General features: G+C 42.4%; 2 protein-coding genes across 3 annotated transcripts; one reads left to right on the top strand and one right to left on the bottom strand.

The window, feature by feature from the left end:
• Positions 1-7735: 7735 nt before the first annotated feature.
• On the bottom strand, positions 7736-17004 carry LOC138605539 (bone morphogenetic protein 7-like). Its single transcript, XM_069677870.1, has 7 exons — positions 16608-17004; positions 12430-12619; positions 8798-8946; positions 8340-8546; positions 8183-8256; positions 7978-8088; positions 7736-7885 (listed from the first exon to the last, which is right to left on the bottom strand). The coding sequence occupies exons 1-7, from the start codon at positions 17002-17004 to the stop codon at positions 7736-7738; spliced, it is 1278 nt and encodes a 425-aa protein (XP_069533971.1).
• A 2451-nt stretch (positions 17005-19455) lies between these two features.
• rae1 (ribonucleic acid export 1) lies at positions 19456-24623 on the top strand. Of its 2 annotated transcripts, XM_069678404.1 has the most exons (13): positions 19456-19544; positions 20205-20312; positions 20438-20542; positions 20734-20826; positions 20921-21007; positions 21169-21255; positions 21777-21848; positions 21931-22038; positions 22133-22239; positions 22388-22463; positions 23041-23235; positions 23324-23409; positions 24026-24623. In XM_069678404.1, coding segments are annotated over exons 2-13 (1107 nt in total). In that variant the 5' UTR covers positions 19456-19544; positions 20205-20222; the 3' UTR covers positions 24027-24623. The 2 variants fall into 2 exon arrangements, with proteins under 2 accessions (XP_069534505.1, XP_069534504.1); XM_069678403.1 differs by lacking the exon at positions 24026-24623 and having other exon boundaries at positions 23324-23413.
• Positions 24624-25426: the final 803 nt, after the last annotated feature.

Raw genomic sequence — 25426 nt, 5'->3', positions numbered from 1 at the left:
TCAGCTGAGGAGTTGCACAGCAGTCTCATTTCTAATTATACACCCAACAACAGAGAGCCACGGAGCGAGGGAGAGAGGAGTGGAATATGGAGGGAGAGAGAGAGAGAGGAAGAGGAGTGTGATTACAAATGGAAGAGAGGCTGAGAGTGCTACTCAGCAGCAAACACAGGGTGAACAAGTTCAGATGCGAGAGAGAGAAAGAAAGTAAGAGAGGATGAGGGAGAGACATCAAATGTGTCTGAGAAAGGTTAACAGGACTGACTGACTAAGTAGAGTGGGAGTGTAAAATGTAAAAAGCGAGTAGGAGGGAAGAGAGAGAGAGGAAGAGGAGAAGAGAAAAAGGAGGAGAGCGTGTCTGATAGACAGTCTGTTGAGCTTGTCTGGATGCTTCTGATCACTCTGCTCTGTTGTGCCTTTTTTCACCTGCAGCCCGGGGAGGACGACACAAGCCAGACAGCCAGACAGGTGTGAGTGAGTGAGTGTATGTGTGGAGCGTCTGTGAACATGGAGGGACATGCTTGAGTGAAGATGGATGCACACAGAGACATATGGATGGACGGATGGAGGAACATGTAAGTAAGTCTGGAAATTGCTTCTCTGAACATATATCTGGATCTATGTAGCATGTTCCTGTGTTAATAAATGCATCAGACTTATTGTAAATGCATGTCAGAGGAACTCTGCGGTCTGTGGGATTCAGCACCGCAGGTTAAATTTGCTTGTATTGCACTCCAGCTCTAAGATAGAAACATCAAACCGACTAAGCAATATTGTCACTACTGATATGCAAATAATCCCGTCCTCTGTGCAGATTATCATAATCATGATGGCAGCAAACAAGACAAACACTGCTGTGCATTCATGTCTGTTCCTGTAGTGAACTCATCACCTCATAAGGTGATTGAGCCTGCATGACATCACAGTGTGGGCCTGTTTGGGTCATGATCTGATCGTACCTGTGTGTAAGGAAGCGGCACATATATGTAGGCCATTTGAATGAATTTGCATTTACACTGCAGGCAGACAAACACTTCTATCTATTTATGTCTCATGGTATAATGCTGCACAGGAATGTCAGTGTGAGGGTGGTGTCTGATCCCACACACACATACACATAATAGAGCAGCAGCTCATATCAGAGACATGCCTGTCAGGCATAGAGGTTCATTCAGCGGCGGAGCTCAGCTATGATGATGACATAATGCAGGGCATTGACATGAGCTTTGCATTGACAGGCTGTAAAAGTCCTGCACTGCTCTTCACCCCTCTGCATCACTTTGTGTAAATAATCTGTCTGCAGTCTGTGTGTGGCCGCAAGGTGCTTATATTTAGCCCCCCTCAGTGAACTGACTCATTAATGTGCGTGCATGTAAGGTGACTGATGGTTTTCAAGAGCTCGAGGCGCTGGAGTTCACTTCAGTTCCATGAGAGAGATGCAGGCTGTGTGTTTGACTGCACTGTGAAGTCACTGAAAACACACTTCTTTATGTTTCTAGTGGAAAACATCGACATGAAAACTTGACTGAAAGATGATTTAAGCCTCGTGATAAAAATCTAACATCTAACTTTACACCCACCCCCAACCGTTTACTTTGCATTGTCCTCACGACGCTCAAACTCTCACAACCACACAGTGCAGTACTTTGTTGCTATAGTAACTTTTTTTAACAAAGAAGTTGTTTGATGTCTATCAAATGGCAATTGGTGTTTGGAAGTGGGGAAGTTGCTATTGATTTCTCAGGGGGATGTTAACAGGCGGTGATATCAGCAGGTGCTGCATTCAGAGTGAGGGGGGAAAGTTCTGTTATTTATTGTGACATTTGTGAAAGCTGCGACTTATCTCCTTGTTTGTGACTAATGTCACTGATATTTCTTTCTTCCACTTTCCAGATCCTGATGACTTTTGACCTCACCATCTGTCTCACATAAACACAACATCTCATGCAGTGCCAGTGTGAGTGACAGGCAGCAAAAGCCAATGAGCTTCACACCGCACCCAACTTTAGTCCCAGACAGGGAAAGCCTCCCTCTCAAGAAGAGGGACCAAAGGCCGAGCCCCCCACCACAGCAGCAGCAGCTGCAGCTGCAGCTGCAGCAGGCCCATGATGCTGCAACATTCAAGGCGCCCTACCCTTACAGGAGTCACAGTGAGTTCAAGACAAAACACACAGGCCCGTTCCAGCCCGTCCCGAGGCGGGTCCCTGCGCTGTACCAGCCCTGGATGCAGACACACACATCCATCAGGTCCAAACCTCACGTCCTCTCTGCGTTCAGGGAGCACCATGGCTGGGCCGAGTGGAGAGACTTTAACCCTGTGCATCCTAGATGGGATTTTTATCCCCACTATCAACACCACAGCCCACTGCCAGGCACACCTGCACTCCATCCACAGCACCCCTCCAGATTCAGCCTGCTCAGCGATGATTTCCAAAGGGTGGCCGGAGGGTACGGCTGGGAGCAGATCAGGTCATTCAGGGACAAGAGTTTAAACCCAGAAAGGCAGACCAATGGGAGGAACAAAGGACCCTATCTGAGGAGAAGAGACCGGAAAGTTGCCTGCTTCCCCAGTCCTCCATCTTTGAGCAAACACCTTCCTCCCTCTCCAACTGAGGATCTCTCACTGCAACATAATGTGTCGCAGAAATCAACAAAGGTTGTTAAACAGCCTGGACATTCCTTCATAAGAGTTTCCCCTGACAATAACTCAAGCACTTACACCTCCATGAAGGAGGATGCATCAAGACCTTTGTGCTCTGACGAGGCCTCCTCCTCCTCCTCCTCCTCCTCCTCTTCCTCTCCTAACCAGTTTCCCTGGCTGCTCCCCCACTTTGTGGCTGGCTCTCTGATCGAGCTCAGAGACGGGCGGCTGAGGAGGGTGGAGCACCTGCAGACGGAGGACTTCCTGTTGGGATCACTGGCATGTCCGGACCTGTGCCTGAGCTGCTGCACGGTGCAGAGCATCTCCCCTTCATCCTCCTCCTCCTCCATCTCACGCCTGCTCATTCTGCTCCATAACCAGCAGTCCCAGGTGAGGAAAGGCCTCTTTGTGCTATTCACTGTGCACAAGAAGCTGCAATTATTCCTCTTAGATAGGTAAATGTTGCATTCGGGTCATAAGGGAGATGCTGTATATACAATCAGTGAATTAAATTTTCCACTGCTTTAAGACACGAGGGATTAAATTATGCTTAAAGCTCCTGTGAGGAACTTTTGGTTTGTGTTGATTTTGGCGCCCCCTGTGGACAAAGCCGTACCTCTTATCTCTTTGCTGATTTTGTCCTGTACATACTTAAGTTTTGTTTTTTAGCAATAAATCCCATCCTGCTTTCTTTAACAGTCATATGTATCACTCAATTTTTGCCCTGGAAAAAGTAAAGAAAGGCAGCGTGCAGTTGATCGCTTCGTCTGACACCTACTCCCCATCAGCGGTTTCAGGCATTAAAAACAACTATATAGAAATAATCAATCTTGCGCTGATGGTCTGTTTGCTTTTGTAGGTCAGATATAGTAATCAGAATACATTTCAGCTTGTTTCATAACCAGCGAAAAACTCTTCACAGGGGCTTTAAGATATATTAAGATATATAGAAATCCTAAACCCTCTGGAATCCCTTTAATCAGGCTTTTATGGAATGATAAAGGATTGGGAATTGGAATTAACTAGTGTTAACAAGTACTGTTTCTGTACTTTTAAAAAAGTATAAAAATCATACTGTGAACATGATCACACCCACATATACTGTATGTTGAATACTAGCATGTTACATTTGTATAAATCCAGAAATGTCTCCAACAATTCCTTGACTTCTGTTTTATCAACATCCATCCATTATCTCTTACCTATCCCAGCTGTCATCGGGGTACACCCTGGACTGATCTCCAGTCAAACACAGGGTTGACACATAAAGGCAGACAGCCACTCACGCTCACATTCACGGGCAATTTAGAGTCACCAATTAACCTGCAGAAAATGCAAACACCACACAGAAAGGCCCCCTACTTTCAAACCAGGAAACTTTTAGCTGTGAGGCGTTAGCGCTAACCACTGTACCACCGTGCCACTCTCTTAATCAACATTCTGTTTGCTAAAATAAAATAAAAAACAATGCCCAGCTGCTATAGGAAATAAATCATGCAATCCCTGTAAAGTCTCCAGTAGAAATGAAAGAGGCACTGACTGCCACACGATGTTGGATGTCGAAATTATGAGATAAAAAGTAAAATTTATGAGATAAAAAGACAAAAAAAGTCAAAATTATGAGATAAAAAGTCAAAATTATTAGATGCGCACACACATACTAATACTTTATATCTCATAATTTTGACTTTTTATCTCATAATTTAAGTTTTCACTTGTTTTTTACTGGCAGAAATGGGCTTCCATAAGATTTAGACGTCACTGTATAAATAGCTCTTCAATGACAAAGCTTTGAATAATTCTGGTTTCTGCAGATGGTTTCTTACGGAAGCATATTGCTGTCACCCCAAAATAAATAAAAAAGATCAGTATCACGTTATAACGTGAAATGTTTATTGTTATAACAGGATATTATAACAAACATGATTAACCTATCACGTTATAACATAATCATTTATTGTTATAACTTGATAAATTATATTGTTATAACATGAAACAAAAAATATGGCTCATTTACAGGATTTGATAAAGTTCTATGCTTGGGTTAAGACATGGCAAGATTCTGCTGTTACTGAGTGCAGTGGATGATACTGTGATAGGTGTGCGTAAAATATTAACTATTTTTCGATTTGTCCACGTTTCCTCACTCAAACACCAGTTTATTGTTATAACAAGATAATTGATCACGTTATAACGTGAAAATATCTTGTTATAACATAAAACTTATCACGTAATAACATGATACTGATCTTTTTTATTTATTTCAGCGTGACAGCAATACGCTTCTGTAGTTTCTCACATTGAGCCCGGTTCTGCTCGAGGTTTGCCTGTTAAAAGGAAGTTTTTCCTAACCACTGTAGACAAGTACTTGGTCTTGGTGGATTCATGTTGGGTCAATGTAAATAATAGAACAAAGAGTACAGTCCAGACCTGCTCTTTTTGTGTCCTGAGGTAACAGTTGTTATGGTTTTGCACCTTATAAACTAAAATTGCATGATTGATAGAAATAAGTCTAAAATCATTTAACGAGTTTCTCTCACTTCATTATTTGACATGAATTCAGCACAAATAGAAAAATACCGCCCCCTAGTGACCTAGTGTGTGAGCTGCTTTTCTGTGTCTAATCTCTACATCCTCTGGCAGGAGCTGGTGGATGTCTACGTGGAGTATCCCTTCTTTGTGCGTGGGCGGGGCTGGTCCTCCTGCAGCCCTCAGAGGACGGCCCGTCTCTGTGGCCTGCAGTGCCGTCAGCTCATTGTGGGGGACGTCTGCCTCGCTCTCACCCCTGTCTCAGCCCCCAAGCCTCCACCACAGTCAGCCAACCTGGAGCCAAAAACCTCCCCCAGGAAGGGAGAGGGAAGGTGTGAGTCCCTGAAGGCAACGCAGGCACAGGTTCCCCCAGAGGCAGGGCGGCCATCAGGGGGGCAGAGGAAGGAGACAGTGACGGTCCGGAGGAGACACTATTCAGCCCCTGAGCTGGGAGGTCAAAGGACTAACTGTTTGCAGTGAGGAAGGTTCATGTTTTATAGACAGGAAATAAGTCAGTCTCTGTTGAGTTTTGCTTTAATCAGCTCAAATTAGCTGTCTTTCTACCTCCTGAATCATTTTTCTGTGCTTGACTGTCATTTTTAATCAAAGGAGTCAAATCTAAAGAGGAAAGATTAAATCTCAGGATCCCCCCGAGTATATTTGTCAAATTGAGTTAAACATGACTTTTCTTTGAACCCTGAATCAAAGTCTGTAACAAAACAGGATTCAGATTTTTATCATGTGAGCAAACTTACACTATTTCATGTATTTTTAAGTGGAAACCAAAGTCTATATCTGTATTGCCGCAGGGAGCAGCTTCAGTGGAAATGATTTTAAAAAGATGTTGTTGTTTCAGAAAGTATCGTTTCGTTGTCAAACAGAGCTTTCATTTCATTTCTGACAAAATCAGCCCACGTTCCTTGAAGAGCACAAAAAATACTCCCTCAGGTCTTTCACTGCTGATCAAAGTTATCTCTCTCCCTCCTAATATTACGTAACATTTCTCCTCATCATAAGGGATGTTTTCATTTTTAATGACTGCGAATAATTGATGCCAGAAACTCTTCTGATAATTAAGTCCTCAGTTTGACAATGACAATCAACACCTCTTGTTATATATGAAGGATCTAATTGTACGCTTCTACCTCTATTTTCTATTTAAGGTGATGGATATATATAATCTGGGTTTAAACAGTGGGTGCCATTGGAAGCTCTGTGAATGTCAGTGTGGATGGCTTTATTTGCCTGGTTGTTACATTATACAGTTGTTGGCTGTTTTAGTGATGCTTCTTTTTGAATGTCTGTCCCATTGTTCAGAGTGGAGACGCTTGTTCCATTCAGAGTACTTTTTATAAGCATCATTTGTGATCGATGTACAGTGCCATAGTATGTCAGTTCCTCCTGGGTAAACACAGTACACATCTGGACCAAAACATTAAAATGCGGACCAAATATGATGTCACACTTCAGGCATACAGGGTGCTGTACACACAGGTCGGATCTTCATCTTGTGAAAAGTTTTCTCACTGTTAAATAAATATTTCGTGTGTAAAGTTATCTTCATATTTTTTCACATAAAAGCAATTAAAGCTCACAAAACATGAATTACCGAGCGTCTTTGAAGGCCACCATGAGGAGAATTACGTAAAAACACACAATCTTGTTTGAAAGCTTCAATTTATTCGACTACTTTAATCTGACAAAGTAAAGTTACAGCTTCTCTTTGCCCACCTGCAGCTCTGCTCTGACACCTGCAGTCAGCTGCAGACAGGTCGATGGTTCACACCCTGACACCTGTCTCATGAAGATCAATCACTGACGTCTTGCAGACCGTATTCCTTTCAAAGCCGGGTGATGTGTGACTGCATCGGGAAAATCAGGCCTTACAGGTGGGCCTTACAGTCCCACACGCTGTTATTAACAGTCTCTGCTGTCAATCTTCACTGAGCTCCTCTACATCAGCAGCACCGACACGAGCTGCCAGATGTGTTACAGCTGACCCCGTCCAAATGGTCTCCCGAACAACCAGTTCAACACCAGTGAAGTTTGTCGGTGAACATGTTTAAAGTTCATCCAGCTGTTCCAGAGGACAAGGGGCAGTCGTTCAGATGGAGCTTTAAAGTTTTATGAGCTGTGAAATCAGTTTCCAAATGCTCATTTCCACACAGGTAATAGTTTTTATTCTGATGCCTGAAGGTCTGATGAGAACTGAAATGCAGATAGATACGTGCTTCATGTAAGAGAACATTATTTTTTCTTTCTGTTACCAGCGCTGAATGTTTTTTTTTTTGAGTCTCTGAAGTTCCTCCACCGTGCTCGCAGTCCTTGCAGCGCACTTTTTCCAGTCACACTTGAAGGAAAACAAAGAACCTTCTCTGTTCAATCTTTCTCTGTGACAAATAGCTCTAATTGGTTGGTGGTTGTAGTTAATACTGCGTGGGAAGCTCAGAACAGTTCACCAGATTAAAGCTTCCTGATGACAGACCAGTCAATCATCTCTTGTCTCTGGTTCCTTCACTTCTGCCTTTCTTAAGGTTTAACAGAGTTCAAATGAGGGGGTAGGAGCGGTCAGTGACAGCCGCAGGCTCTGACCACCATGTTGCGGTACTTCTTCAGGATGACGTTGGAGCTGTCGTCAAAGTAGAGCACAGAGATGCCGTGGAGCTGGGTGGGGGCACAGCAGGGCTTTGGCACCGTCTCCGGGTTGATAAAGTGCACCTGTGGTTAGAAGAAGCATAAACTGATCAGCACAACATGTGGAAAGTGGTTAAAGTGAAAGCTGCTGTACTCATGGGTAAAGTAAGACTTGCCAGAGTCTGCACGATAGCGTGATTGGTGGCGTTCATGTAGGAGTTAAGAGGGAAGGCGCATTCTCCCTCGCAGTAGTACGCTGCATAACCCTCTGGTGCTATGATCCAGTCCTGATCAAAATAAAACCAGCAGCTGTCAGTCTGTTCTCATTTTATGATATAAAATTATATCTAAGTGGAGTAGAATGAAAGTTCTGAATCATACCTGCCATCCCAAATCTCTGAAACTGACATACAGCTCATGCTTCTTACAGCCCTCTTTAGAGATGCCCAGGTTTTCTGAAATTGAAAACATGTAAGTATGAGTATAAACACGTTTTAAATTAATAAAAAGTATTACAAGTTTTGTAGGCTTTAACCACCTGTTGCAGCTTCCACTGCCTTCAGTGCATCTTGGACAGTCCTCTGGGGTTTGGAGCGGTTAGACTGGCGTCCCTTGTGGCCGTGGGCGGAGCGGATGCTGCGTAGGCGCACCTCATCTGCTCTGAAGAAGGCGACCATGAAGGGCTGCCTGTCCTGTGGTCCACTGCCCGTCACCAGCCCTGCAAGTCTGGGGTTCCTCTTCTGGCCTACAGAGGGAGACAGGGAGCAAAAGCATTAAAACCAGAGTAGACTTCAAAAACACACTTCTAGGTTTCCTGTTAGTAATAATAAGTTTATCCTAATACGACCACAACATCCACAATCGCAGGCTGACCTTTCTAGGGACCCTCTACACACAGAGAGCATTACATGATAACTACAAACAAAGGCTGTTTTATTGCTGTTGTTGCTGTTAAGGATCCATCCCCATGCTTGTGTCTGTGTAGCAGTGACTGACCGTGGCTGTTCTCCAGGACCAGGTGCAGGCCCAGGTTCTGCTCAGGGTCAGACAGCCACAGGTTACTGGTGGCGGTCAGGTCAAAGATGAGCCAGCCCTCCTCTGCAGCCCACACGTCTCGCTGGTCCAGCAGCAGGAGCTCCGTTTCACTGAGGAAAGAGTGTCATTAAATTCAGAGCATTTCAAGGATGAAAGCATGCTGTATCTGTGTTTGTCTGAGGCCGATCTATTTAACCACAAAATGAAAACGTCAAAATGTCCCTTATGATTTGTTACATCTCTTGTTTTTAAGAATGATTTTAAATTCCTGAATTTGATGGAAAAATAATTGTAAAGTTTTAAAGGTTTGCCTGGGAAAATGTTTGGCTCCCCATTCTAGTTACATAAAAGTACTGTTTTATACGCGGAATAAAACACTAAACTACATGCGTGGTCCTGTAACAAATACAGTGCAAATAGGAAGACTGAAAACAACTTGTTTTATGTTGCTTTGGCTATGTGTGCAAGCATAATGGGTTTAAAATGGAACAATGGCTTTGACGTTAAGGTGCTAATGTACAGCCTTTTATTTGAAGGTGTTTATAGCCAAACTCTGAGCAGTGTTGGAACTGTAAACCTTTTATACTGTCTTAATTTAAAGATAATGCAGCAGGAAAATAAGACATTACAGGCAGCCAAGAGGTTTTATGGAAATAGTGGAATGCTGTTTATAAGCCAAGTGAGACACCTAACCTCAGTCCAACTGAGAAAGTGTTTCATTTGCTGAATACCAGACTGAATGCAAAAAAAATAAGCAAACTGATTATGTACGTGACTGTGAAGGAACAAAATATGAAACACTATCATTTTTAATTGGGTTGATGTAAACTGGGAGAAAGCCATTTCATCTCATAGCCAGTGTTTCCTTTCAAATCAAATATGTGCTGCAGTAGAGAACAAACACAAAAACATGTTTCATGTTTCCTGTCTTTTTTAATCTGAGCATAAATAAATGTGCGACTCAGAAAGACAAACCACGATTGATTCAGCAGAATGCTACATATTCTACATATAATAGAACAAAATACAAGCTGCTGATGAGCAGATGCATTTTAAATATTAGATTACAATACTAATAATTATAGATCATTCACCACACCACCAACACCAGATGAAAATCTCTATTACCCCTTTTCCACCGAAATTAGTGCGTTGATGCAAGTTTTTCAGACTTCAGACTTATAGATGCTGATTGTCTCTGTTATCATTGCCAGCAGAGTTCACTCCTGTCGGTCTCTTTTCTGCTGTGTCACCATCTGACGTCACAAACACGCCGGAGACAGGGTTAGAAAACAGTGAAGGTGTTACAGTGGTTAGGTCTTTACTGTAGGGTAAGGTGCCGACAAATTTAGAACGGTTTTCGACAGACGGAGCAAAGCATTGTGGCGGAATAGGGGGGGAGATCATCGTATCAACACGGGTTTTGTGTTCCCATCAATGCCGATTTGAGCCGAGGCGATAATCACCCGGGTCTACTGCAGAGTCATTTGACCCTGGTCTGCATGTCAATTGTAACCTTTCCCATTAAACAAAAAAGCCGAGTGTTAGCTGGTTTTTTGACTAGTGGGAAAATGGCTTATGTAATCTCATAGCCATCGTTTCCTTTTAAATCAGATGTGTGCTACAGTCCAGAGCCAGCCAACACAAAAACATGTTTCCCTGTCTTTTTTAATCCGAGCATACATACATGTGCAATTCAGAAAAACAAACCACGCTTGATTCAGCTGCTGTGAGGAACTTTCAGTCTGTGTTGATTTTGGTGCCTCCCGTGGACAAAGCCGTACCTCTTATGTCTTTGCTGATTTTGTCCTGTACATGCTTAAGTAGTATTTAACAGTCATATGTATCACTTACTTAAAATTTTTGCCCTGGAAAATGTAAACAAAGGCAGCCTGCAGTTAATCACTTCGTCTGACACCTAACCCCATTAAAAAAAACTATTTAGAAATAATCAATCTTGTCGCTGATGGTCTGGTTTGTGTTTGTAGGTCATATAGAGTCATCAGAATTAATTTCAGTCTGTTTCATAACCAGTGAAAATCTCCTCACAGGAGCTTTAAGTGATTCCTAAAGTGCCCTGAATCATGTTCTCAACATCATTAGACACAAGGTCAAACCCTCACTGCTTTTAATAAACGCTTTCATAATGTATCCATTCACGACAATCAGCCGCTAAGAAACTCTGAACATTTCGGAAAAGTCTTGTACTGATTCGTGCCGTCTTAAGGGCACATTTCACAGACAATAGATCTGTTTACAGACAGAGGTTCAGACCCTCAGGCAGACGTCTGCCTGTGTCCTGCCTGTCTGTGTGGAGTGGCCTTTGTGTGTCTGTGAATGACAATGGTGTTGCCCTTAACACCATCGTCAGCCCCGCTGTCACCGGCAAAGGACTTTAAACTACAGCCTGCACATGATTCCTCCTGCTCACTGACGTCTGCCTGACAGGCAGAATCAATCAGGTCAATAAGACGGAGACTTTATAACGTGGGCGAAAGAATTAGTGAGAGAGAAGGAGTTTCAATTTCACATATGGTGAAAAACTGACAGACAGACAGAAACATGAAGAAAAAAACACCCGTGTGTGTGTGTGAGACAGACGGTTAACTGACATCTTGAGGGTTGAGAGTGTTATTTGTGGTGAAGCTGCGTGTTATAAATGCAGGTCTCCGGGGGACTGCCCTGCTCTCACTGTGTGAGAGTAAACTTGCACTGGAGGGAATTGCCGTGTTTCTGTAATTGACACTAACGTCTGTGTAAACAGCTTCAGTGCTGACACTTACATCAGTGGATATAACGTGTGAGGAAAAAAAGACGGGCACAGCCAAAGCAGACAGATATGTGTGCTCGTACAGCAGACTGACAACCAGTTTACAGAGAAAAACACACAGTAGCACAAGGGGTTTGTTTGAACTCAATCACACTACTCTACTGTGTCACTATCATAAGAGGAAAGGTCATAGAAACCAGAACACTTGGAAGAGCATTTGAAACTACTTTGAATTAAAGGGGAAGTTGTGTTTGCAACTAGTTTGTACTGAAGAAATAGTTTCATCCAGAGTTAATGCGACACTGTTTCTGAAAAGCCACACTGCTGTTGAGTTTTAGCTCCATTAGCAGCACGGTTCATTTGGTGCAAACTGAAAAATGTCAACAACACTATTGGAATGATAACCATGAAATGTTGTACAGACATTCATTGTTCCTCGAAAATGAAGCCAGATGGTGTTTTAAGAAGGAACATTTGTTGCAGATATTAGTTTTTCCCTTAGATATACTAAGTCTTTTTCATCAATTATTATTAGCCTCAATATTTTTGTATCATTTTTGTCGTGACCGCGATATTGTGATTGCCCCCAGTACATTAGGATGGTGGCAGAAGTAAGGGAGATATGTAAAACCCCAAACAAATTTAAAACACAGTGGACTGTACATTTTTTCCAGTGACACTTATTGGCTAAACACTACTTAGGAGATACATATGAACATGGATTAAGCAAACCAAGGACAATCACAACTAAAAGTTGAAGTCAGAAACTGTAGCTACAGTAGAATGAGATGTGAAGGTGCTGGGCAGAAAAACACTCATTTACCTGTTTGGAGGTTCCTGCAGGACCTGGTATACGTTGACTCTGAACGTCTCATTCTCGAAGCGCTCCTCGATGAAGCCTTTATAAATCCTGAACTCTGCCGCTGTGACCGCCTCTCCCTCAGGGATACGGGACAGGTCAAATCGAAACTCTCTCGTGTGCTGCTGGAACAGAAGATCCTGATCCTGGTCAACTGTAAGAGAGAGGAAAGGGAGAAAGGAGCAGAGATGATTAGATGTAAATCAGCTTTTGATTGATGCTTTGTGATCAAAATGCTCCATTTATAATTCACCAGATTATGATACATGGTTTATTGTTGTCTGCTGTCAACCATAGTAAAATAATACTTCTGACTCCTAAAGGGAAAGTTTGTACACTCGTAAACCGCTGAGAGTGCTATCAGATGGTAAACCAGTCAGTGGTCAAATCTGTCAAATCTGTCGCTGAATCAAACGATCCTCTGATGCGTGACACTCTGCCCACATCCCGGAAGCACCGGGTCAGAAATAGGAAAAATCCTGCCTCCACAAGTGAAGTGATTGATCTAAACATCGCTTCAGTCAAGTCTGCCATACGTGCCAATGCGGGGGGAGTAAAAACACACTCTGGCTCAGTTTGGCTCTCTGTTTAAATTACACACATGTTCTGACCACAAGAAAAGGCCCGTTAAGGCACTGCCCGGAAAACCACAGCAGCCATGAGCTTTTATAAACACACTCACATAAAGTAGAGAGAAACACACTAAACCAGCAGAGTCTGTACCACCCACACCTCCCTGATCATTTTGCCATGTATCACTGAGCGCTGATTTCATTCTGATTGCAGAGGATGAAGTAAAGCAGCGGTATCCTGATGGCACTGCTGGGTTTCCGACCCGCCCCGAGCCAGCTGAAGCTCTGCAACACTCAGACTTTCCAGAGGTGTGGTGGTCAGAAAGACCCCGGAGCTTCCTGAAGCTTTCCAGTGTCGTGTTTTTACAGCGTCAGTCGGTGTGTTTGTCCTTGGAGAGAGCTGTGGAGGTCTCTGCTGAAGGTGTGCAGAGCGAGGGGAAGCGATTAGCCACCTTAAACACATCCTGCCAACTGTTTTACACCATGACATCATCATGACATCACCCTGTGCTCCTACTGATGGTCCACTATTGTTTCAGTGTCAGGCAACCATACACACAGCATACCAGCACTAGAAACAGAACCTGAACACACACACTGACTCAGTCTTCTAAAAACATTTGAAGCGACACAGAAACACGCACAAGCCGCTGGTCGTTAAGAGCGGTGCATTCTGGACCCTGCGAGTCATTTGTTTGACCGCAATTAAATGCTGGAAGGGAACGCAGGGTGTTTTTATGAAAGCAATAATTGCTTGTAAGGACTCGGAGTGTTTACGTTAGGGACCATTAGCTGCAGAGATCAGACCTCAGATATGCAAACTTCCCTCTGGGAGGCACTTCAACACTTCAGATTACTGCTCACGCTGCGGGGCCACACAGCCACAGAGCTATCGTTAACCTATAGCACATTTAAAGCAGGATAACTAGCTTTTTTTAGCAAATCAGCACACGAGGTTTAAAGATGTAGTGAAATATCTGCAGGGTGAAAACTAATCTCAGCTTCAGACATTATAAATGTCATTCTCTGCTAAAGCAAAGCCTCGAATCTGACTTAAAACTGATCCTGTAATTCTGATTAACATTTTCTGTCTTTTTCAATCCATTTAATTTTGAATGTGTTTGACTACTAAGCCGTTGCCCAAATATTCCCTGAACAAACTAAATCTGCAGAAGATTTGGTTAGGTTTTAGTGTCTCGTCTGAGATGCCTGCATGCAATTACCAACTGAACTCCAAGCTAAAAAGAGAGGATTTATTCTGCACATGAACGTATAATAATGAGAAGGTTAATAAGATTTTCTGGTGGGGCAAAAGTAACTCTCAGCATGATCTCCTTACGCCTCCTTCAGATCAGCTTAGCAGGACAAACGCATTTCTTCCTGTTTGTTCTGACACAATACACCTTCTGTTCTACAGCGACACAGCCATCCCTCCGACTTTTAGGAGAGCATGTTGCACTATTTTCATTCTAATCGAAGCCAGTGACATTGCTGGCCATTAAGCATTTTTCCACTGCTCTGCAGGTGTTGTGGTCAGCGTGGAAAAAAAGGCCAAACTGGACGCATGTGTACATGTCTGCAGGCAAAATCTTCAGAAGCGGGAAACAGAACAGACGAACTACAAGTTATTAGATTTGTGTCAGTCGTCTACGTTCTGTTTCTGTAGAAATAAATGTACATTAGAAGCTATGTGAGCAGTGAAATCGCAGCTGCTTTGTGTAATGTTGCATGAGAATGTGATGAATGTATCCTGCTGCTGATTCTGAAGTATAAATGATGGTTTGGCCAACAGAAGGAAGCGTGCAGCTGTGTGCACATATCAGGGTGGGTGCAGTGATGTGATACACTTTATGTGAGTGGACTTTATAATGTGAAGCTTTCAAACACTGTGTAATATATGAAAAACAGGGGTTAATTGTTCCCGTTAACTTTTCTAAACCTTGAATTAATTTCACTCAAACATACAGAGTGAATGAATTAAATTAAATAAAAGTAGAACGTTTTGTCCACCTGCAGCATATGGCCGGTTGCACTGGGAGAAGGGTCTGCGCAGCTTTAAAGCAGCGCTCCCTCACACTGGAAGCTGTGGTCCCTGGAATGGAAATACCATAATCCAGTTTGGTCTTGAAGCGATCATCCAGGGGACCACCAGGAAAGAGTCGCTCCAGCACAATGTGGGAGCTTAGACCTCTGCCAATCATCAGCACAGGAGGCTGCGGTGGGCTTTAAGAAAAATAATACACACTCATAGTGTCCTTTATGTTCCTTCTTGCTCTTTATAATCAACCTCTTGTGATGTGGAACCACAGAAATCTGCAACCAGTTTCCAGAGATGACGTTTCCAGAGATCATTAGCTGAAGACTGTCATTTAAAAGTTCAAGATTGAGGACATAAAAAGTTATGTTTCCATTTTTTTATGACTTCAAATGTTTTCTATTAACTACATGCTGAATGGAAAAATAACTCTAAATGGGACTTTGTTTAGCGGCTTTGGTTCAGCCTCAATGACACACACAAAGAGACTGGAGGGTTAAAGGTTTCTTGAAGAGCCATCTTAGAAGAACAAACTCTTCACATTGACCCCATAACCCTCCTGTGAGCCTGAGGCAGGAAAGGGGCAGAAAGAAGAGGGCCCGTATGGGATGTAACCACATCCGGATAAAAGCCACGGGCACCTCACCGTCTGCTGTTTCACCGGAGTGATATCAGAGCCGGCAGAGGATCTCCAAGGGAAACAAAGGAAGGATTTGCCTTTTATAAATTCAATAATGTCCGAGTGATCCCTGACTCCCACCTGTGACCCCTGTGATTTACGCCCTCCAAGCAAACACACAAGCAGTCAGGTAAACACAGGAATGGACGGCACACACCTGCACTAACAGAAATAATGCAGCAATAACATGTTTAGATGCAGTTTGTGTCTTCATAAAAGTCAACCTGCCTCTCACTCCCTGGGGGTTTAGAAATGCTTGTTCAATTCCTAGTCATGTGAAACAAAGCCACACTAAAGCTGCTCCCCTGGAGCTTTGAAGGGATTCTGGGGAAATCGGATACAGGCATGTTGTCATAACATTTACGGCTCGGAATGCATAATGCTGGATTTCAAGTGAGGAAAGTGACCTGAAAGCCACAATGTCAGAAACACACACATGCACGCACTTAACTAACTAATGCACTCTGTTGTAGTGGCTTTAGGACTCAGCAAGTTGAAAGCATTTAAAAGGTTGATTCTGAAGTTGATTCAATCAGAAAACTTCCTCTGAACAACATTACATGATTGAGTGGTTATTGGGTGGGGCATTTTGTAAAGAATAACCAATGAACATAAGGATAATTGATGCTTATAAAATGTTAACTGTTATCAAAACATTATTATTGTTAAGATTGAAATGAAATGTATTGGAAACTGGTGATCGAAGGCACTTTAGTCTCAATAACAATAAGATTTATAGCAAAATGCCATGAAATAAAAAGATACAACGCTACACTCCCTTAGCCTATATAGAAAAATGTAATTTTAAATCATAAACTGTAGAAAAATGTGACATTAAATCAGATTGTAAACGTACCGAGATTGACGAAGCTCATCACCATGTCCGCGTCATCCAGGAAGCGGCTGTCCTGCGGGGTCACCATGGGGGAGACCTGGGTGGGTAAAGCGGGCTTGTAGTAAGAATATCCGGGCGGCTGTGCGTCTGTGGAGATGGTGTTGTACAGGTCCAGCATGAACATCGGCGCAGCGTTACTTTTGGTGTGCACGTGCGGCCGCGGACGGTGCGGCAGCCCCAGGATGGAGAGGATCTCCCGCTGCATCTCCCTGCGCTCCTGGTTCCGCAGCCGCCGCTGGATGAAGCTGGAGCGCACCTCGTTGTCCACGGAGAAGTTGGAGAAGGAGACCTGCGTGGCCATAATGCAGTAACACCACCACAGGAGGATCGTTAACGTCGCCAAGGCGCTTGTCAACATTTTAGCCAGGAAAAAAGTGCGGATTGAAGTAGTCGAAAGATAAATAAAAAGTTTGCCTCCTTGTGCGAAGGAGACAAAGAAATTCTATTCTCCCTCTATCAGCTCAGAATTGCATTCACCTATAGTCTATTATTGCGCACTGTCTTACAGTCGTGCGCTTTACTTGATGGCAACTACTATAGACTGAGTTTTATTGAGGGCTGTGTCATGGGAGGGGCAGGAGGGGCTCAGCATTGGATAAACCAAGACTGGGAAGATTGGGGGAGAGTGTGGGGGGGAGTAAATGAAAAATAGGGCGAGAATGGATCACTGCGCGCACCTCTCTATCTTGGTAATAAGATGGGTGGGGCGTGGACCCCTCAAACCAAAGTGGCCCATCACTGCGTCCTTTGTTTGGACATGTTTGTTTGGCCACTGATTAAAGTGGACGCTAATTATTTACATCTTATTAACATACCTTTTCACAGGTTGCATCTCCTCTTTCTATTATAAGCAGGCGGCCACCTTCTCTCTGTTGTGATCATCCCAGGGTTCACCAGCCCTCTGCTTCCAACATGTCCTTTTTTTTTTTTTTTAATCAAAACGATTTTGCTTAACAAGTGAATACTTAAAATGATGAATGAATGATGATGAATGTCTCTGTGACTGTGTCTCAATGTGCACATGGAGGCCCTCCAACAGTGCAAAAAGGTGAGTCTAAAGGTAAAGAGGGAAAATCCCCTAATCCCTTCTTCCAAGCAGACACCTTTGAACTCAAACAATAAACTCAGGCCCACCCTAATTGTTGAGGGGTTTGAGTGATCAGAACAGGCACATGAAGGGGCATGCCAATAGCCCCCATGAACATGTAAAACACTCCACTATGACTGCTTTAATAGAGAGTTAATGGGGGTGGGGGTGGGCAATGAATGACAAAGCAGGGATCCAACTCTGAAGCACAGATTATACATGCGCTACACTCAGGTTTGAGGACAGCCATGACTAGATCAGCTCATAAAACCCAAGGACGGAAGTTAATGTGTCATAGCCACAAACTAAATGGCCTTTTTCTAATGTTCATTGTTGTTTCCCAACCTCCATCTTTGTAAGGACCTGTATGAACAATCCACATATTAGCTAAAACCACACTACCTCATTTCCATGAGCAACATACACTGAAGAGGTTTTTCCCAGCAGAGGTCACTTTACATGGCTCATCCCTGCTAACTCATACAAACGTCACAAGAGTCTCCCTCTCCTCTACAAACATTTGTAAACCTCACTGCTGCTGTAATACTAACTGTTTAAGACTGTAAAAATCTGTTTTGCTCAAGGACTCTTCAGCAGAGTGGATGCATGCCAGCAGGTCCTCTAACTGACGGTCTAGCTATCATCATTAAAAGTGAAGGAGGTTTAAAGTTTAAGCAGCATTATTGTGTAGCTTTGCTACACAGTCGGACATCTTTCAGCCTCTGGGATGTATTGTTTCTATCATCATATAATTCTAGATTAAATAATTCATTAGACCTCCCACATGGAATTACAACCATAATGTTTGTCATAATGTTGACTTCATGAAGCACTTAAATAAGCAGCTCTGGACATGTTTTGGGATCTTTACTGTGAAATGGTGAAATGTTCAAATCTATCCTGCACCACAATAAATGATTATCCTATTATTCCCTAACTGTTGATCAATCTCATTTTGATTTGCATGTGAAATTCTCTCTAAACGTGGCCCTATAAAGCCAAGTATATAACGCCCACAGGGAAAGTGAAACAGATGCCCATTACTTCTTAGTTTCAGATGCATCTTTTACATTCAAAACATATAGGCTAGCCTAATTAGGCCTAGGCCCATATAATAAAATAACTTGTATTATTAAAGACAAAAATGTTAAACAGTCAATACCTAAAGAAGTTAAAATGTGGTCATGTGATCTTTAAAAAATACTGGCTACGTACTTGTTAATGCACCTCTTATTATAATCCACATTTATATAGCATACAGAAAGGGCCAATTCTAAATCACGAGTTACTTAATTTTGATAATCTAATCACCATTTTTTATATTTTTACACGAGTTAATTTTTAGATAAAAAGCTTTTAATTGTAGGCGTCTTCTTAATTGCAAGTAAAGGATAATGGTACTTAATGAGTAGTTATTACCTACCTTATATGATGCAGCATGTTGTGCACCTCATACATTGTGCCCTATTGTGTGAAGGCTACTAATGAGGTAGATTTGCCACTGACACGACTGAGGCTCGGGGTGTGATGGGAAGTGGCCCCTTTGCAAGCAAGATGAAAAGATAGACTGTTTATGTATTTTCACAAGTCTGCATACACGCAGCCAAAAATGCAATAGCAAGCCGTTGAAATCTAGAATACGTGACTTGCTGTTATGCAGCGCCTCCTAGCGTTTAGTGTTCGTACTGCATGCTGCGTCGTTGTTACGTCACCAAAGTGCGACCGGTGAACAAGCGCCACATTTTTGATGCGCCAAATTATTTTGGCATTTCAGCGTTACCAGGTTATAGCCATAGTTCAACAAATTAGGGGTACGTATGTCCATGACTTTATGAGACAGTGCTGCAATGGCACAATATTGGAATATGGTGTTTAAAAATGTTGCTGCTGATCTAACATTAGCAGGGTTAGCCACCGGACACAGGAGAGGGTGTCAGTAACTGACTGACCTGTAAGCTAGCCGACGTTAGCAAGGGTTTATTTATCAAGTCAAACTCACATTATAGGAAAAATATTACTAAATATGCCCAGAAGTGTTTTTTTTTTTAACATTTACGGTTAAACTGCCGTATTTGCTTGCGTTCAAAGACAAACTAGTTATTAGAAGCTAGCAGGGGATGTAACGTAGTTAGCATTAACATTAGCTCCCTTTACGTGTTGGCCATCATCTCGTCATGTGTCAACAGGTTTTGTTTACATTAATGAATGAATGCTCCCCTATTTCTATGCAGTTCAAACGGAGTTAAACCCACAAATGAAGTGGTAGTTATATAGTGTACCGTTCGTTGTCTGCTGTTACTCATGCGGGGACGTTAGGTGGTTGTTTATCTTACTTGCACGCCACGATTTGATTTAACGCCTCATCCAGGTCCTTTTAGCACGATGTGTCCCATGTTAACCTTTACACTTTTGAAACCGACGACCAAGTGAATGTAGTTTTCCCTATCTAAATTCTAAAATCTTAATTACAGGAATAACGTTAATGCACTATGAGTTTATTTGGGACAACCACCGGGTTTGGAGCAGGAGGGACCGGTGTCTTTGGAAACGCGACAACTGACAGCCACAACCCCATGAAGGTAAACCTGCAAAGTACAGGGAAATAATTTGACATGGTTTTGATAAATTGTTATTATTCTTTGCTTAAGAGTGTGCTTTCACCTGTGAACTTGACAACTGTTTGTTGTCTTGACTTGTTCAAAAGGATGTTGAAGTGACTTCACCTCCAGATGACAGCATAAGTTGTCTGGCTTTCAGTCCTCCCACCATGCCAGGAAACTTCCTCATTGGAGGATCCTGGGCCAATGATGTGAGTTATTTATTCAATCAGTATATAGGTGTTCAGCAAACAAAGATTATGGATGATAGTTTTAATACAAGACTTTATTTAAGAGAGAATACCTGTCTTGCTTTCATTAAGCACTTGTAATATGGTAGGTGAGTTTGTAGTGTGCTCAGTAGAAACACATTTTAACTATGTTGTGTTTTCTCTGGCCTCAGGTTCGGTGCTGGGAAGTGCAGGACAATGGGCAGACTGTCCCCAAAGCGCAACAGATGCACACAGGTCCAGTGCTGGATGCATGCTGGAGTGATGTAGGTGTCATCATCCAACGTAATTTAAGCCCTGTAATAAATGCTGACTGCTGAGGCACAGAATAATTTATGATGTGCTACTCCCTTTAACCAGGATGGGAGTAAAGTCTTCACTGCTTCCTGTGACAAAACAGCCAAGATGTGGGATCTTAACAGCAATCAAGCAATGCAGATTGCACAGGTAGGATGAGCGCCCCAAAATGAACTATGTGGTCAAAAGAATAAAGCACAATAATTTTATACCTCTCATCAACTATCTTTAATAATAACAATACCTTTATTGATCCCCAAAGAGAAATTCACTTGTCTGGCATCTCATCTATCATCTCCTCATCTTTACAGCATGAAGGTCCAATCAAATCAATCCACTGGATTAAAGCACCAAACTACAGCTGTATTATGACTGGCAGTTGGGACAAAACACTGAAGGTACAATATCCATTTCAACACAATAAATTTAATATATAATGCTTATAATTATTTAATTCGGTTTTTGCATTAGTTGGAACAAGAACTAAAGAAACACAAGACAATTAAATATGAACCAGAGTGTCCAGTTTGAGTGATAGATCCATGAGCTTGAAGGCTTATCAGATGACAACATGCTGCAATTGTCCATTTCAGCAACTTACCTGATGGTGTTAAATTGATCAGGATGCTGTGGGGTTTTTTTTAGACAGTGCTGTTGTCTGTTTGATTGAGGCTGACAGTATGTGAGACATTATATTTCAAACACAGCTTTCTTCTAAAATAAATTTCAGTTACCCCTGGACACACTGCATACTATCAATCAGCAATGACCAAACTTCCTTTTAATATGCTATTGCAGAGACACCTAAATATAGCTATAATGATCACTTAAAAAGAACCAGTCAGAGACTGGCATATCAAACATAGTAATGTTTCATGTTGCACTGAGAGAGATGACAGTTCTGCTTTTTCTCTTGCAGTTCTGGGACACCCGCTCTCCCAATCCCATGATGTCTCTGCAGATGCCAGAAAGATCCTACTGTGCCGATGTTGTAAGTTAGATGTCACGAGTGAAACTTGTTGAATACATTGTTGATTGTGTGTTTTTTTAACCTCCATGACTGTTCTTTGTAGGTATACCCCATGGCAGTGGTTGCTACAGCTGAGAGAGGCCTGATAGTGTACCAACTGGAGAACCAGCCCTCAGAGTTTCGAAGAATAGAATCTCCTCTCAAACATCAGGTGAATTTTCCTCCTCTGTAAACAATTTTTTTTTTCTTTTCCTTTTCTATTGACTTGATGCTCAATATAAAGTTTCATTGTTGTGGTCCGGCAGCACCGCTGTGTCGCCATATTCAAGGACAAGCAGAACAAGCCTACAGGCTTTGCACTGGGAAGCATTGAGGGCAGAGTGGCCATCCACTATATCAACCCTCCTAACCCGTGAGTGTCTAGAATGACCAGTTCAATGTTGCTTTCAGTATTTTATTATGCTATAAAGTGCAAGCATGTCTAATTTAAGGAACTCTGCTTTTACTGTCATCCACCTGAATCAAAATATGACATAACCATGTTCCCTCATCACTTTCAGAGCCAAAGACAACTTTACCTTTAAGTGCCACAGGTCCAATGGAACAAACACAACCACTCCACAGGACATCTATGCTGTAAGTTGTTCTGGCATGTTGCTCTTAAAAGAGATTGTATTATCATTCTCTGATGAAATATGAGCAAATGATATCACTTTGAGGATTTAATAGGCATTTAAGAGTTTTAATTGAAAGCTTTTAAATGGAACGTTTTCACAGTCAGCGTTTTGCTTGTCAAAGAAAAAAAGGGGATCTAACAACATTAAGTACAGTGCTTTAGGACTGTCTAAGCTACCACTTTCATAATGTGATAAATTGCAACCCCAGTTTCCCATACATGTTGTGTATGCAGTGAAACAGGTCTGTTGGTGGTTGCATTTTAGTACAGTGTCTAATATCTAAAATCACATTTATATGAATTTGAGTTTTTATTAATGTCATTTGCATCGTTCATTTCTTAATTATAATTGAATAGCTATATACTTGCAATAATAGCAGAACTGTCTTATATTTTTGTGGATTTTTTAAACATTTTTGTTGACACATAATGTCTGATTCACCCTTGTATATTTTATGCACTCGGTCGTTACCTTTATAAGTACTTTGATACACTAATTTTATTGTGTTTCCCCTCGTTAACATTTCCTTCCATCAGGTGAATGCCATTTCCTTCCATCCTGTCCATGGCACACTGGCTACTGTGGGATCAGACGGCCGCTTTAGCTTCTGGGACAAAGACGCCCGTACAAAGTTGAAGACCTCAGAGCAGCTGGACCAGCCCATTACGGCTTGCTGCTTCAACCACAATGGCAACATCTTTGCATACGCCTCTAGTTACGACTGGTCGAAGGTAGATGTTGTAGCATCTTGTACAAGCTGTTGACATGCTCCTCGTGCTGGCCATCACTCTTGTTTTTGTACTATTTTTCTTTCCTCAGGGCCATGAGTACTACAACCCCCAGAAAAAGAACTACATCTTCCTGAGGAACGCTGCAGAGGAGCTGAAGCCTCGGAACAAGAAATGGTGAGAGAAGGGCAGCCACTGTTTGTAAACCTGGAGACCACGGTCACCGGACGGGGGCTGCCCCACTTCCTCAATGCTCTTATGACTCACACTGGGGCCTTTTAAAGGCACCCCATGAACCTTGGGGTGCATGGATGTGGCTAGTGATGATAGTTATGACTCAGTGCTGTTATTTACCACTACAAGTAGCAGTTTTCTAAGGGAATGGATCTGTACTAACTTGAGTGTCATTTCAAAGGCTTGTGTGGTTTCTGCTGTAATGGTGTAAATAAGCTGCCTTTGTACTTAAACAATCAGGAACGAGCCTGCTGGTTTTCTTACAGCATTGAGCTTGAAAGTTGTCAGGTTTAAAAGTTTATTTCGTGACATATGAATGTATTTAAGGATTGTTATTTCTGAAATGATGGACGTAACAATGAAAAGATTCAGGATATATTGAGCATATGCAAACCATAATTGATAGTAATTCAGCCATGATCTGCAAGGGGTTTTTGTGGGCAGCTGAAGAGCGACATTGTTATGTTTAATCTGTGCAGAAGGGGACACTCTGGACACCCTTTCAGAAATAAAACTCAGAAAATGTTCTCTGTGACTGACCGCTCCCTCCTGTCTGTAGATTCGTCATGCCAAGTCTCATCTCTCGGGGGGGAAATGCGGAAGACCTGCTGCTTTAGTGTGTGTTTACGCTCGAGACAAACTCCTTCCTTTTGGCAAACACCTGGACCAATGCCGCGGTGCAGCGTACTGTGCATGGACCAATCCGAGGGCCCTACCAAACCTGCCGTTGATGACAGCTACGTGACAATTGGTCTTAGAGGTCATCATAGAAGGGGAGGGCTTTCAAATTCATTCATCTTGATGTTTTGTTGTTTTTTTAATGTGTCCAGCCCTCTTTTTTACAGCTTTCCAAAGACTTTTGATTCTCTTATGATGCTGTCACTCGGTGGTTAGGTCAATTAATACAACTGGGATGTAAAATAAATAAGTGCACACTGTTAGATGTGAACATGTTTATTCCAACTTGAAGGGGAAAGTAGGTTAATAACCTATTGTGTTTGCCATATAAATGTTTGGGATTCATGGAACTGTATTGTGCATGCAAAACCATAAACGTGACCACTCTCTGATATTTCAGCTGTAAATCTCTTCATACTGTGCGTCTGACATTGAAATCATCACAAAATCAAAATGATAAACTTAAGGAAACATCTGTATCACCATGACGCCATCTGTCCACTTGTTTTAATGCAAATCAACCAGCAGGTGGAGTATTTTCCCCTTCAATGTCTGTTAACTCCAGCGGCTACCTGTAGATAAGTCCTGAAGCTGAGGTCACAGAGCTGAGCAGGACAAATGAGATCAAAGCAGGACTGTGGGGTTCTTCATCTAAGTCCCTTTGACAGGGACACACAGCTGGAAATGGGGGGGTGATTTATCAAGAGGATATGAATGAGGTAACATGGGCAGCTACAAAGGCCATGTGTGAAAGGTGAACCAGTTCATAGAGAAGAAGGTGTGAATTAAAAGCCTTTTATTGAGGTCATTAGGGTATCACCCCACTGTTAGCCTGACCCTTGATACTTAGCAGTGGAACTCCAAAGCACCGGGGGCGGGAAGGTAACACTGCTGCCACAGCTCAGCGGCTCCTCACAGCCGTCATGGTGTGACACTGGTACCAGTCTTCTAGACCACTGGCTCCTCAACAAGTCTCTTTTTACTTATATGACAGAGTCATTTACTGTATATATGATCAGAGTTGTATTTATTTGGAAAGATAGGTGATAAGAAGGCTTTTAATGTTTGGGTTGACCTGTTGCTTTGGACCCTCAGATCTTCCCTTTCCTGCAGAGGTTATCAGTGTTTTTGGGTCATATGTAGGGACAAGTTGAAAGCATATGGCACTGGAAATGATCAAGTACACACTTAACAGTCGCTCTTTATCTACTTTTTGTTTAACTGAAATATACCAATCATTTGCTTTTATGAAGAGGTGGCTGGATGAAATCTGTCACATTGG

Source organism: Semicossyphus pulcher, unplaced genomic scaffold (genome assembly GCF_022749685.1).
Source record: "Semicossyphus pulcher isolate SPU_LCO1_2020_fin unplaced genomic scaffold, fSemPul1.0.p SCAF_3, whole genome shotgun sequence".
Lineage (NCBI taxonomy): Eukaryota > Metazoa > Chordata > Actinopteri > Labriformes > Labridae > Semicossyphus > Semicossyphus pulcher.
This window is presented reverse-complemented; position numbering and strand designations above follow the sequence as displayed.